This window comes from Dermochelys coriacea, chromosome 4 (assembly GCF_009764565.3).
Source record: "Dermochelys coriacea isolate rDerCor1 chromosome 4, rDerCor1.pri.v4, whole genome shotgun sequence".
NCBI lineage: Eukaryota > Metazoa > Chordata > Testudines > Dermochelyidae > Dermochelys > Dermochelys coriacea.
Genome location: NC_050071.1, coordinates 18837632 through 18853500, shown reverse-complemented (window position 1 = coordinate 18853500; position 15869 = coordinate 18837632). Strand labels below are relative to the sequence as shown.

Here is a 15869-nt window from a genome sequence, read left to right as displayed (position 1 = left end):
CTCACTGTACATATGTACTGGTTTGGGATCTGAATTAATGGACTATGAAACATGTTTAGTAATGGGCAATATGATGATTTTGTGTCACTTAGGAAAACTAACACCACTATTAAAATATTTTTTTATTTGTTTGTTGATTATTTTTGACATTTTGGAGCATGCCTTTCCTAACTGTATTTCAATAGTGTCTTATGCTAGTAGAGGGTTTAGAAAGTGTTCCCCTTAAAAAAGAAATAATATTTTTGGAATAGTGGGGCTGTAACCATTTTGTTGGAACCAAAATCAAAATTTTGATTTCCCCTTTTCCCCCAAATCCTTTCCTTCTTCTATAGCTTTGTCATTAGAAAATAAGGTGCATAATGTAATGAACTGGTATTATGTTTCAAAATATCAAACATACCTCAAAAGAAATTGGAACGTACACATTACTGGCCATTCTGTATACAAGTATAAATGTAATTTTGCTTTCATATGCAACTGTGTTCAGTCGTGCCCATCACTAAGTATGGTATGTGGGATTCATTCACTTCTTTTGAATTAGACATGTTGTTAAGCTCAAATATATGAAATAAAAGTGGTTATTATTTAAGATGTTAAATGTAATGGTTTATATAGTTACAATTATCCTTTCTGTCATTTTAATTGTTTGGTGGTTTTTGGGGGGGGCGGAGGTATTGTTTGGGATTTTTCCCCCCCTGTAGGTTGTTCAATGATTATTTCCAGAAAAACACTATGGCAATAAATATTGTCATTGTAACAGCCATAATCCAGTTATCTGTTGCTAACGCACCATGACACATGGTTTGTCACTCTTCTCCTACATGAGTCAGCTACTCTAAACAGATCCCTTACAGCTTTACGTTTTGGAGTAGATAGTATTAACTGAAAAATCTCCATATCAGTACCCTGCATCTTTTAATATTTTAGTACATCTGTTCATAGCTGTGCTATTTTTGTCCAAATGAGTTTTTATATTGCCCAATATCAGTAAGTGAATTACATGAAGACTAATTGAACACCACATTTTTTTTCCCAATAATTATTACAGGAGCACATGAAGGAATACCTACACTCATTAGATTGGCAGATGGTAGTGTATGGCACCACAGTGGGTTTATGCTAATAGTTCTAGAATGGACAGGAACAATTATTTGTTTTCATGGAAAAAGTGTGATCAAATAAAGATTTTTTTAAAGTTCCAGAGCTTAACTCGTATAAGAGCTGGGTTTTTTAGCAATTTTTTTTTCCAGCAATAGCCACAGAAGAAAACCTTCACTACAGGTTCCAACTCTAACTTTTCCACATCCACATAAATTAGTTCATTTTTTCACTTCAGAAAGAGACACATTGCCCATTTCTTCCTTACCTCTTTTTATTCCCAACTTTACTTCTGTGACCACCCTAGCATGTTTACTGTCCTGATTTTGTTATCTGTCCTTTTAATTATAGTCATTGTAATCAGATGTTTAACACAAGAATTAACCTTCAAAAGAAACATGTGTAACATACATTTGTAGCCAGAATTTCCGTTTAGGAGCTGGAGTTACTGAGATAATTTGCAATAGTTCTCCCAAGGGGACAGGCTGCAAATTAGTTAAAGATTAACATCGTAGGCCTTCTCCTGCCACCACCACAAGTTTGCAGAATAGTAGTTAAACCTTAGTTTCCTTAATTAAATGTTTCTGAGCTTTAAATCCAACTCCCTGGCTATTATGTGATTTAATGCACATCAGTATGTACACATTTTTACCTTTCTTTGTTGTATGCATTTAAACTAATGCATATATTGTAGGGAATGACAAAATAGATAAATCTTAAATGCAAGTTTGTCTTTTTGTGGCAATTCATAACACACAGGCCACATTTAAAAGCTCTGTATTTCAAGTTTGGTCATCATTTCCCAGTTTGATCATCATTTCTGTGACTGAATAGCTTCCTTGCAAATCCACTTAGGAATTAAATCTTATATTTTATACATAGGTTTTAACTGGCTTATGACTGACCACAGATAAATACATGATATTGTTGAGCATGTAATGTGCACACAGTAGTCTTGGAAAAATTTCATTTCAATTATTAGAGAGTTGACTTACCAATATTTCATTCATTTACTTCTAAGAAACCTACTCGTTACCGAAGAGCTGTAAGTTATGACAGCAAGGAATACTACATGCGCCTGGCTTCTGGAAATCCTGCTGTTTTCCAAGATACTATAGAAGAGAGTTCAGAAGGTGAAGCCACTCAGCACGAGCCAGAACATGGCGAAGACACTATTGCAAGAGTTAAAGGTAAATTCATCATTCTGTCTGTGTTTTGAAATAACCTATTTGATGTTAAACTTTTTACTTTTTTAAACTTGCTTCTTCCTGAATAAGTCTGGATTTCTTCAAATTACCAGTGCTGTATAAATGAAACATAAAGGGTCCTGTAGGTCCCCATTTTACTGCCACAACTTTAGGCAGTTAATGTTGAGATTCGCATGTTTTTGAAAGGTGACTTCAGCTACTACTATCATAAGCCAGACAACAAAAACCTTTTAAAAATGTATGTACGCACACATGCACAAGGTAGTTGAGTTTAAAATAACGGGGAAAGAATTAGATAAACAGCTGTTCTTGGGGAAAAAATCCTCTCCTTTACATTCATAGCATTTGTTAGTGTTGGGGGAGACCTTGGTTTTAAGTCACTGTCATGTCCCTTCTTGATCTAAAAGTCCTGACTAATTTGCTTGAAATCACAGAAAATTACAGAAATGTTAAGAGAACACACAACTACAACACACTTCATGGAACAGAAAAAAGCAAAAAATAGTATGTCAGCTCAATAGTGTGTCCAGTGTGTCAGCTGGATTTTAAGGTTTAACAGCTCTTCTCCCATCTGGCATGTCTTATCTGGTGATAGGCTTTCAAGTTCTCTGTCTCTGCTGCCAGAACCTCACCTCATCCCCTCACCATGCATGCACACAGCTCTATGGTCATTTGGGACAGCAGGGATGCCAAGATGTTCAGGCTCGAATATGTAAAACTAAAAGTAAGAGCTAGAACTGGGCGGGTAAAAAGGGGAGAAGTGTCAGTTCAGGACGTGATCCCGCAGTGGAAAGGCAGTAGTATTGGTGATAAAGATCGAGGTGTAGTGGGAAATTTGCACTGTATTGACTAGCACTGCTATTGGCTTATGCCAGTTTGATTACATTCCCACTTATTGGACACCCCGTATATATATCCCAAAACCCTGTAGTGTTTGTCAATACATTGATTGCCTCTCTGATTACTATGCAGGTCTGGTAAAGCCTCCTCTGAAGAGATCTCGCTCTGCACCTGATGGAGGGGATGAGGAAAATCAGGAGCAACTGCAGGATCAAATAGCTGAGGGTAGTTCTATAGATGAAGAAGAAAAGACTGATAATACAACTTTGCTTCGACTTCTCGAGGAAGGAGAGAAGGTACAGTACTTCAGAAATACTGATCAGTTACTTTATCTGGATTTCTACTTTGTGCCTTTCTCAGATTTCTCCAGGTGTGAATATTTAAAACACGAACACTGATCATACATGTCGAAAGAAAAACTTTAAAAAAAAAAAAAAAAAAGTCCTAAAATGACCTCCCTAACTCCACCCTTTCATGCACCACATATCTCCAATAAACCTCTCCTCCCAATGTCAGTCCTGGAGAACAAGCAGATCTTACACTAGGCCTGATGGGTCACCAAATATAAGATCTGGTGGGCAGTGGGCAAGTGCATTCTTAGTCAAAGATGGGTCATTCTGCCTCCAGACCCCTTTCTGTTAAACCGAAGTTGTTAGCTTAAGCATGTCTGTACCTACCGTGATATCACACAAGGAGAGAGGAATCTGTCACTGAACCAAAAATGAAAACCATCTCATGTCTAGGACATTTAAATATCAATTAATGTGCCAAATAAGCATTACTTACAGAAAAGTACATACAATAGATATGAAAATATTAATATAACAGTCTTGATTTACTCAAATTCATCTCCCTTCATCTTATGCGAGCCTAAAATGTTAAATCATTACAAATATGTATTTTATTTTTGAGAACATTAAAAGGCTGCTCTATGATTGCTTTGGGTTCCAAGTTTTGTTGGTCTGATGAGAACCTCTGAACAAGCATGTAATCAAGGATAGGTAACACATTGATGGACTGAAGTTTGAAAATGAAGCCCAGGAAACATGAGCAATGATTAGCTCATTGTGTACGAGTGTAATACCCCCAATATTTTAAAAACAAAAATATTTTAGCTTGCATTTTGTGATTGCAGCATAGCTAGTTATTTTGTTTAAATCTGTTTTATTGCAGTAATTCAGTTATGGTACACAACTTCATGAGTGTATTTTTTTTCACAGTGACTGATTTGTTTTAATACTGAAAAAATATATTGAAGCCCTGACATTTCACTTTGATTGTATTCTGTTGTATTTTTCTTGTCTGTTACTGAATGTTGCTTAAAACATGAGATGCTTTTATGCTGTCCAGTTGCAGACCTTTGCAAGAAAATAGCACTAGTACAATATGTTTGATTCAGACCTGCGTACCAGCAGGGCAACAAAATGTAAGCCACATTATGCCTCTTCACCAGTGTGCATTGGGGATTATATGAGGTGGTGTCTCAAGACAAGAGTAAAAAGGGCCATTGGTGACCTTCCTCCCATACTCTTGCTGAGCTGGGGGGAGATGAGTTGAATCTTTGCAGTGGACCCCAGCATATGCGAGAGTACACATGAATACATACACTGTCTCTGCTGCTCCTACCTTCAAAATGTGAAAAACTGACCACTAATGAATTCTCCTTGAATCTTTCTGCTACAGCAGTCTGGTAGCATATATCACCTTATAAATCTTGTTTAGTTTTTTTGACATATTCAAGTGATTGTTATAAATATGAATGAACATACCGTCACAAGTGCCATAAAATAGGGATAATTAGTTCTTATTCCCTACGGAAGGAGTATACGTATTGCGCTAATTTTCCTGAAAGAGATATCAGCACCCTCACTAGCAAGCATCTCTCTCCTAATTTCATACACCGCTTTGAATTTTTTCCCTTTAAATCTACAGTGGATTGTTGACTCCCGTATGATTCTTGTGTTGAATGCTGCATGATTTTGCTTTGCTGAACCAGATGATAGTGTTGAATGTTGATTCTTCTTTGCGTAGTGTCCATATGGGTGTCCCACTTCAGGTGCGCACCCGCCTCTCAAGCCCTTGATCAGAGATTTTCAGTTACCAGTGTTCGTTCGGCGCACACATATGCCCTACGCCTCCTCATGGTGGGTACCGAGGCTATATAGGGGTGCACTGGCAAACCGCCCTCAGTTCCTTCTCTACTGCCTGGGCCTGAAATGGAGCCCTAGCATGTCTGCTTTGAGTGTGCCTTGGCTTTCCTAATATTTCTGTAGTGGTTGAGGTAATTTTTATAGTTAGTTGTTAGTATATTCATAGTTAATTTGTTAGCTAAGTAGTGGGAGGATTGTTTTACCCCTCTTCTTCATCTTGGGGAGACTTTTTTTTTTCTCCTAGCAGGGCATGCCTGGCTCACTAGGTTTTAAACGATGCCTCTCCTGCTGAGAGGCTATTCCTGTGAGTGATGGCCACTCTATGTCTGTCCGTTGCTTGGGGGAGTCCCACATCTCCCAGGAGCACAACTTCTTCATGGCCCTCAAGTCCAAGACAAGGAAAAACAGGGAAATTAAACTCAGACACCACCTGAGTCTGGTCAGGAGACTCCTCTTTCCTCCAGTACCTCTGTCTCCGACTACATCCAGTGCCGCCTCTACCTTGGTGCAGGCTGCCCAAGAGAAAAGCAAAATTCTCCATTGCCATCTAGGACCAATACCATTCTCAGGATTCTTTTTGTTCTAAATATATTTTAAAAACTCCTCCTCCTATGTCAAAGGTTCCTTTGTAAAGAAAATTAAAGCAAAATCTGTTTATCCAATTCTGAATTAGATTAGATTAAATTAAAAAAACAAAAACAAAAAATCTTTCTGCTCGGTAAAGACAGTTGCATATACACATAATTTAGTGCAAAAATGGCTGAACTGTACAAGCTGGAACTTTCCAGGGTGCTTATTTCTCACTGTAATGGCAGTTCAACATAATTAAGTTTTTTAAAAAATTGTAACTAATTGGAGCAGGAGGTTCCATTAACACATGAGCATTGTGTCCAGTCCTCATTGTTTCAGAGTAGCAGTCCTCATTGTGTAGTTATGGGAATGCTTTGCTCACTGTTGAAATGGACTGGCTCACTATGTGACTGAACAACTTTCTTAAAAGAGAAAGAAAAAAACTTTAAGATAATGAGCCTGACATATTGCAAAAAAACAATCTACACTATTTCAGTACACTTGTTATCCAGTCTACGTTGTTCATCTTAAGGTATATGGGAAACAGAAAATAACTGAAGTTCTTTAACACTCGTATGTAACCTATTATTGCTGTTGTTGTAGTTAGAATACCTCTTAACTGAAGATCATAGTCCAGTACTACTTGGCTTGTAGACAAGGTAGAATTAAAATTAATTTGCATATCAAACTAAGCTTGGAAAAGTCTTCAATTTTTGTATACGCTGCCCGAATCTCAGCTTAAAACATCTTTTAAGAACGTCTGTTGTTGTGCCTTGCAGTGGTTCCATTAATCCTTTGTCAGTGTCTGTGTTGTTTCATTCGTGGTTCTTCTGACAGATGACCATAATTTAGTTTGGTGTTTGTTCTGTTGGATAATGGAGAAAAATAGTCTCTCATTTTAATCTACATTTTGTTGGTTATCGTTTAAACAAATGGAACACAACTGTTTTAGGTAATATTAGTAACAGACTCTTATATCCTAGTAAATTTTCCTTTTATTGAATTCCTGCTTTTATTCTTTTATGGATACAGAATACAGTAGAAAGAAGGGAGTATATGATTGCATGTATATTGATGTGTATATATCATTTGTTCTGAATTGTACCCAGTTTTATTATAGCCCATTTGTAGTTCATTTGTCTGATGTCTTTATCATATTTTTAATTAATAAAACAAGTAGCACAGAATTGCTGTACTTACAAATAAGAAAATATTGTCTGGGAGAACAAGCCATAACTTCCAACAAGGCAACAGACTGAACTTGAGCTAAATTAAACTGCTTTTGCTAATCCTATGGGTTTCATTACAGATTCAGCACATGTACCGCTGTGCTCGAGTTCAAGGTCTAGACACCAGTGAGGGACTCCTTCTCTTTGGTAAAGAACACTTCTATGTGATAGATGGGTTTACGATGACAGCCACCAGGGAAATACGGGATATTGAGACACTGCCTCCAAAGTGAGTGGATTAATATTCAGTTTAGCTTGTTTAGTAAATAGACAAGAAATATTTTGTGAAAGATTGAAGAACAAAACTCTATAATATCAAACTTAGAAACATGTGAACTGCCACCTGCTTTCACAATTGTAGATTGATATGCACAGAATTATGTATAAATAATGTGTTGTTTAGCCATGAACTCTATTTTCTTTTTCAGAGCACTGATGTCATGATTTTTGCTCTATTGTTGTTGGTTTTATTACTTATACTAATAAAATATAGAAAATTATAGTTCAGAATAAATATTATTAAGTTAACCTTTGGAGAATCCTTTAAAACTTTTGTTCACTGAGTTACAATAGTAGTTTTTCCTCTGTGATGACTTTAAAAATAATAAGATTTATAGTTGCGGTCTGCCTGGCTTAACAAACTCCATAAAGTTGAAAAATAGTTTTTGATATAAATTGGTGGTCATTTTTAACTTTCCTTCCTCTGGTTACCTACAGTCTGCACGAGCCAATTATACCAAGAGGAGCAAGGCAAGGTCCAAGTCAGCTCAAAAGAACATGCAGTATTTTTGCATATGAAGATATCAAGGAAGTACATAAAAGGAGATACCTATTACAGGTGACACTTGTTTTGTTTGGATTGGATGGGGATGGAGAGAATTTTTAGCCAGCAGTGTTTACTGAAAGTGTCATTTTAAAAAAAAATTAATAATTTCTGGAGGTGTTCAGCAACTTGAAAGTGAGGCCATTTGGAGTCCCAAAATATGGATTGAGTTGCCTAAAATTAGGCATCCAAGTTTGAAAATGTTGGCATATATACTTTTTACTAGAGGACAGAGTATATTTTAATGTTCTGAAAATAGACTGACAGCACTGATTCGGGCAGTTTTTAAGTTAGTTGATGTTGTCATTGTCAACCTTTCACTATGGCTAAACTGAGGTCACCAAACTTATTTCACTTGTGAACTACAACAACTGATTCTAAGAGGTGACACACTAATTCATTAGTCCTATGGTTTGTAACATCCTTTGATATCCATATTTTTCCTCTGTCCTTTCTTTCCAGCCAATTGCTGTTGAAGTTTTCTCAGGAGATGGACGGAACTATCTTCTAGCTTTCCAGAAAGGAGTTAGAAATAAAGTCTATCAAAGGTATTCCAAAATGTGTAAAATTACAGTGATCTAAGCTAGTAGTATTACTGTTCTAAAAAAAAAACTGAGCATGATTAGTAGTACTACTGTTTTTGTTTTTTTGTTTGTTTTTTTAAGTCTCAGACATATTTTAAAATTATTTTTGGTAGCTATATTAGAATGGGCATAAGCCCCAGGAAAAGGCAGACCACACCACATTACAGATTTAATCAATTTCATTGCAGGATATATCAGGCTCTGAAAATACCATACTATAGCCACGCAGAGAAACTGTACCAGTTAGTTAATCCATTGTCTGTAGATACTGTATTGTATATGACATCCACATAGCACAGGGAAGGGCACAATAGAAATGCCTAGAAACATTTGATGAGTTTTCTGCATTGTTTATATGTAATGCACATAGTATAGATTTACTTGTAATGACAAACATGCCTTGTTCCTGAGTGTTGGCTGAATATATTGTCTTTATATTTGGAAAACCTGGTTTGGATTACACTCTGGTGACCTGGATATGTTATACAAATTAAATAATAAAATTTTGGGATGGGAAAAGATGATTTTGCTGTTGCACAGAGAGCTTCTCCAGGCACATGAAGAAGAGGGCTGTGTGTACAGCTAAAATAAGTTTTCTTGTGGATTTCAGACAAAAAGTGAGATGTGAAGAACAAATGAAAGCCACTAGACACTTTATATCTGTTTCTGAAGGAATGCAGCTCAAGGTTGGATGGGAAAATGAGAGCCTACCCATTCATGCCATGATATCTTGCTGTCTGAAAAAGAAAAGAATGTTGGTTTGTCTGCACAAGAAAAGAGGTTGACGTTAGGTCCTTCTTCAGACAGAAGGTAGACCTGTAGACCTCAACCAGCTGAGTCAAGGTTAAAAGTTTTAACCTACATCTGTGCTGGAGATAAGGTTTGTGGTTAGCTAAAATACTCCAATCTTACCTCAACCTCTATTCTACTGCAGACGATAGAGATGGTTAGAAAAATTTGACAAAACACTTCTTCATCAGAGTTTTCCATTTCATCGAAATTGAAACTTTCCACCAAAATGGTTTGATTTTGATGAAGGTCCAGTGGAATCCTGCCACCTCAACTGATTCAAACTTGGGGACCCCAGGGCTTTCAGGATCCTCAGCAGCCTGCCAGATGAATTGCTTCAGAGTTCGAGTCAAGGACTGCAGGTCTCCAGGGTCCATGACTTCTCAGCAGCCTAAGCTTCCAGGGTCTACCACTCTGCAGCAGCCCACTTGACTGATTGCCCCAAGACCCCAAGTCTTCCAGAGTACATGGCTCTTTAGCTGGGGCTTCCAGGGACTGCAGCACCAGACCAGCGTGCCATATGGATTGCCACAGAGTCAGTAACCTCAGCGCTTCTGGGGTCCATGGCTCCGGGGAAGCATGCAAGGTGGACTGCCTCAGTGTTGGGGCTCCATTCCCTCTCTCAGGGACTTTTGACATTTTGGGGGTTTTGTTCAGAATCAGAATGAAACCAAATTTTGAAAAATCTGAATTCTCCACAAAATGTACTTACCTTTCTCCACACAGACAAACCCACAGCTTTTTGCAATACTAACAGATATTCAACTAAGGTATAACATTTTTTAGTTTGACATTGTGTTGCAATTGACAGAGCAGTTGGACAGCATGGCTCTCCCACATTAGTGGACTACTAGTTTTTCCTGGGTTATGACCTCTCATCTAATCAATGCATTTGAACTGTGCCTCTTTAATGCAAATACAGGAGGAAGTTCAGATTTATGCATTGGGCCTTGTGGGTCGGCCATACTGCATCACCCTTGTGTCATATTCTTTACCTGTTGATGCACAAACAGAGCAACAGTTCAGCAGTCCCTTTTTTAAAGCATATTTTGGAGCAACAGCAAGCAAAATCCTTCAAAATGTTCCGCTAGCTATGTACTGAATAGGACCCCCTACAGAATCCATTCTCTGTCTTCAGATTGTTGTGGAGCTGCCATGTGGGGCATGTGGAAGGGCAAGTGGTGCTTCATCTGTGAGGAAACCATCTTAGGAGCCAAAAAAGGAGAGTTCTGGCACAATTGCTCCCAGCCCACAAACCTGTGTCCTGCCAGAGAAAGGAGCACAGAGTCTGGGTCCTCCCACATCAGCCAGACGCCTCTGGAGACATGCCCACAAGGGCTGAGTTAGCTCATTTCACCACCTGGAGGTCAGAGAGCCAGAATCTCCTCACCAATCAAGAATTCTTTGAGATTAAATTCAAAAATTCCTTCACCTCTCCCATCCCAGTCCAATCCAAAGGTTAAAGCTCCAGAGTCCTGTCCATGTTTAAGTGGATGACTAACTTGGTACCTTGCCTGTTGGTGTAGAAGGAGGAGGATCCCTTGTATCATCTCTTCAGTTACATATTAGAGGCTAAAGAGCATAGGGGAACACACTCACACATGAGCCCCAAATAAGAAATAGATTGGTGCATCGCTAAGAGTGAGAATGAGAATCCTTCTCAGAATGCCTGAAAACAAGAAAAAAGCCAAAAAAACCCTCCCAACCTGGTCATCTTTCCTGAGCTTTCTTGAAGAAGGGAAATTCTGTGTTTTGGATCATGTTCACCCCAATCAAAAGTAGAGAGACACAATTCCTCTGGACATAATTGAGACTATGGGGAGGAAGTTAGTGTCTGCTTGATATCCAGAAAGACTAAACTTGCTACACGTGTTAAATACGAGATTGAAATGTCTAACTTTGTTTGCAGATAGGAGATTGGGAGAGTGAGAGTGGGTAGTTATTTTTTTAAAAGAATTTACATGGCTGCTTGGAATCAAGTTGCCACTTGAATTGAGTTTTGGTGGTTGGATTCTCTTAAATAAAAGGTACACATGGAACATAAATATAATTAATTTTATTCTTTTAACTAATACAGGTTTTTGGCTGTGGTTCCATCTTTAACTGACAGTTCAGAGTCTGTGTCTGGACAGAGACCTAACACCAGTGTAGAACAAGGGTATGTGGTTCTTGTCCTAAAAATCTATTGCTCAGAATGTCAAGTGAAGAGACTTGTTTTCAGTGTTTGTTGTAGGCATGTTGGTCCCAGGGTATTAGATAGATAGGCAAAGTGGGTGAAATAATATCTCACCAAGCTCATCATCAGAAGCAAGCTCCCTACAACTCAAAGCAGCACCAGTCCCTGCTATAACAACAGATGTAAAGCCTGCAGACATGTCTCCACTGCTACAATGATCAATGCCCCCCCCCACACACACACAAACAACACACTTTTCAATATTCAGGGGCCCTCCACATCCCTGTCCCAACATGTGGTATATCTCATCCAGTGCACTAAGTGCCCCAATAACAGCTGTAGGTAAAACCAGAGAATCGCTACGCTCTCAAATGAACTCTCACAGAAAAATGATAAAAGACAAAAATCCCTATCACCAGTGGATGAGCACTTTTCACAGAGTGATCGCTTTATATCTGACCTTTCAGCTCTTGTCCTAAGAGGAAACCTGCACAACACCTTCAAAAGACAAGCCTGGGAACTTAAATTCATAATTTTGCTAGACACTAAAAACCATGGTCTTAATAAAGACACGGGATTTATGGCTTATTACAACCATCTGTAACCCACTAACCCCCTTTTTTTGTCCTATGAGTGCTGAGGTGGTAACTGTCCACTTCACCTTGAATGGTCTCTCACAACATGTTAACTCCTTGTACTAAACAATCTGTTCCAGCTTGTATTTAGCTGTGACCACTCTGAGTGTCTTTCCCAGACCTGAAGAAGTGCTCTGTGGAAGCTCAAAAGCATGTCTTTCTCACCAACAGAAGTTGGTCCAATAAAAGGTATTACCTCACCCACCTTGTCTCTTTAAATAAAGAGACTTATGTTATTTAAAATTATGGATCTTCTGGAGAACTATGCATCTTCTGTGCTGAATTGCACTGCCTTGAGCCAGACCAACAAGAGTGATTGGAGATGCTAGGTCTTAAAATGCTGATCATCAGGAAGTTGTTAGTGAGAAAAAGAAAAGGGGAATTCACATAAAACTTTTGATTTTACAAATTACCTTTAACTTACAAATCCTGTTGGCACCACTTTTTCCAACAAAAGTTATGTATATTATGTGAATTAACATTATTAATAAATTAATTTTACTGTTAAATAGATTTCAGCATGAAAAGAACTTGATACAAGATATTAAATAGCTGTTCTTAATGTGGGTCTTATAAGGTTAATTTGTCCTTGCACTGAAATTCATAGTTAAATGTTTTAATTACCTTTGTTCAGAAGTCAGCTAACATTTGTGCACTGATTTATGTAGATGTCAATTTGATAGGCATTGTACAACATTGGTAAGGTATAGCAGTAGCAAATCATTGGTACTGTAATTGTTATAATTCTACAGATTAAAATGTAGGTATTCAAATTTTAATGCTTTAAGTTTTGTACCATGTAACAAAGATGCAGCCACAATATTGCTGCTCAATAGAAAAACACTGACACCTCCTTATTCCGATTAGGTCTGGCTTGCTTAGCACTCTAGTGGGAGAGAAATCTGTGACACAAAGATGGGAGGTAAGTATGAGGGTTTTACTGTGCTTATATTGTAGGAAAAGCCAAAATTTATAGACATATGCAATGAAATATTTGAATAAAATTTGCTCATGTTCAGTAGGTTGAAAAATATAGTACTCCGGAACACTTCTCTCCACAGCAAATTGCTTTGCAGTATTTTGAAAGAAACAAAGACGGTTTGCACCATTAGAAGTGTGAGACAAAACAATGCAGTAAATCTCAGAGAGAGAGAATTTTCCCAAATCTTTTATGCTGTAGTTTCTACCTTGTTAGAGAGCTGACCACAGTGAAGATCTGCCAATTTAAGTGTTTGATTATTCTAAAATGAACTAAAATGCTAATATTTATCCTTTTTAAGAGAGGAGAAATCAGTAATTTCCAGTACCTGATGCACTTGAACACTCTGGCTGGCAGATCCTATAATGATCTCATGCAGTATCCTGTCTTCCCCTGGATCCTTGCAGACTATGATTCGGCGGTAAATATGAAAACTTACCTATGTCATGCTAATATTTGTACATGTTTATTTTTAAGGTGTGCTAACATTATAGTTGGTTCACATTACCTCAGTGGAGCTGGGACCTATTCCGTTTTCCAAATCTTTAATTTGTTTACTTTCTTATGCCACTACACACATTCCTACAATGAGCTCCACGTAGGCTTTGACCCCTGAACCTGTGCAGAGTCCCACTGAAGTTAATGCATCTCTGCACAGACAAGGAGGACTGTTTACAAAGAGCTCATTGCAGGCCCAAGTTTTTTTGCATGGTGGCCTGGTGATTGACATGGGCACAAATGCAGTGATGCTTTGTGTCATAAAGGTGTTTCCTGTAAATCTCTGCCTTTATTTTCTAAACTGTTTCCCTGTGGCTTTTGTGACATAGCGCAGTGGTTTTCACAGTTTTCAGAAGACCTGCAGCTGAAATCCAGACCCCAAGCCCCAGCACCCCCGTGCAGCTGAAGCCCCAGTCACTGGCTCCCCCGACAGGGCTGAAGCAAACAGCCTGTAGCTATCCCCTCCCTGCAACATGAGCTACTCCCCTGTTCACATACAGCTCCTCGTTACCCCTCTCCCTTCACCATGAGCTATCCCCCACTTGCACGCAGCCCCTAGCTACCCTGCCTGCACTCTGAGCTACCCACCCCCGCCTGCATGCAGCCCGTAGCTACCCATCTCCCTGCACCATGAGCTACCCCCTGCCTGCACACAGCCCCTAGCTACATCCCTCCATGCACCCTGAGTTACCCCCCAACTCGCACACAATCTCTGGCTACACCCCTCCCTACACCCTGAGCTAGCCCCCTGCCCTCATGCAGCCCCTAATTACCCCCTGCCTGCTCCCTGAGCTAGCCCCCTACCCGCACACAGCCCCTAGCTACCCCTCTCCCTGCACCCTGAGCTACCCTCCTGCCCACACAGAGCCCCTAGCCAGCCCTCCCTGCACCTGGAGTTACCCCCTGCTGGCACACAGCTCCTAGCTACCCCCGGGCTCCCCCCAGTGCACCCTGAGCTGTTTTCAAACTTTTTGAACTGAGCCCCCACACACCCCTTTTCTTATAATTTTTGGTTGCACCACCACCCCCTCCACCCAGAACCCAGATAGGCTGGGTGGCCTGCTGAGGTGAGTCGGGGTAGAGGAGGAGCTCCTTCCCCAGACCCTACTATGTGGAGCTGGCTTGAACCGAACTGGCCTGTGCCCCACACTCCTCCAAAATAGAAGTCAAACTCCGCCTATGCCCGAGGGGCCTGCCCCCGCCCAACCTGGGGCTCGTACTCTCCTGCTGGGCCCTGGAGTTTTTATATCGTTTGTGGGGAAGGGGCTCAGAAAGAAAAAGGTTGAGAACCCCTGACATAGTGGAAGCATTCCTGTTTGGGAGACATTGCAAAGTCTCTCAAGAAGTTTAGTCCCAACCTTATGAAAGCAATAAACCTAGTTTTGGAAAAGGGAAAAAGTGATGATGTTAGTTTGAACAATACCTCTGGCCAGTCGGTTTTGCACCTAAGGGTGGGCATAAGGTGCTGTGATGAAGACCTGCTTCTGAGGATAGCTTTTGCGAGGAGAGTGGGGAGACATAAAGCACACCCACTACTAGAATGTAGTAAAGATATCTTCTTGAATTAGGCTGAACAATTCTTTAGAAAAGCACAACTAACTGGATGAGCTAAATAATTGCTGCTGCTTTACAATATGAGGCTCTATAAGGAAAAGATAAATACCATCTAGCTCATAAGGCTGCTCGTCTTGGTCAGCCAGTGCAGAGTGCTTTTAAGAATCTGTATTTGTTTGTTTTAAAAGGAACTGGATCTTACTAATCCCAAAACATTCAGAAACCTGGCCAAACCAATGGGAGCACAGACAGAGGAACGATTAGCACAGTACAAAAAGCGATACAAAGATTGGGAAGATCCTAATGGTAAGTGATTATACAAATGCAGATCTTGAAGAGCAGAGATGAGTGCATTTTAAGTTAGTCAATGTGCCTGTCTTCTTCCTCCAAGAACCCCCTAACTCCTTTTGCTTATGTGAATACCAGGTACTGTGGGAGGCCAAAAAACGGTGTGGTGTGGCCACTTTATGCCTGTGTCCCTTTTAAATGTGGCCACAAAGCAACTCGAAGGCCCCCACAGGGGAATACCCCAGCTTAGAGATCTACTCTTCCCACACAGGTGTCACTGGTGTGGGAGGCTGCTAAAGAGTTGGTTATTTCTATGCCCATCTTCCCCGGTAGTTACAATGACCCAAGTTAAGGCAGCCCTCAGAGCTGTTCTTACCTGCTCTAGGGAATGTACACACCCTCCCCCTTTGGTGCTAACGCCAAACTCGGCACTAGCACAGGGATGAAT

General features: G+C 39.7%; 1 protein-coding gene across 7 annotated transcripts in view; it reads left to right on the top strand.

Moving 5' to 3' along the window:
• The window catches only part of WDFY3 (WD repeat and FYVE domain containing 3), a 290091-nt gene that overhangs the window by 246958 nt on the left and 27264 nt on the right, over positions 1–15869 (top strand). For all 7 annotated transcript variants that reach the window (XM_043514073.1, XM_043514074.1, XM_043514078.1 and 4 more), the window contains 9 exons: positions 2120–2288; positions 3279–3442; positions 7176–7324; positions 7813–7933; positions 8381–8466; positions 11369–11449; positions 12970–13024; positions 13383–13502; positions 15322–15439. In XM_043514073.1, the coding sequence (XP_043370008.1) occupies positions 2120–2288; positions 3279–3442; positions 7176–7324; positions 7813–7933; positions 8381–8466; positions 11369–11449; positions 12970–13024; positions 13383–13502; positions 15322–15439 (1063 nt within the window). The remainder of the gene's footprint in view (positions 1–2119; positions 2289–3278; positions 3443–7175; positions 7325–7812; positions 7934–8380; positions 8467–11368; positions 11450–12969; positions 13025–13382; positions 13503–15321; positions 15440–15869) is intronic.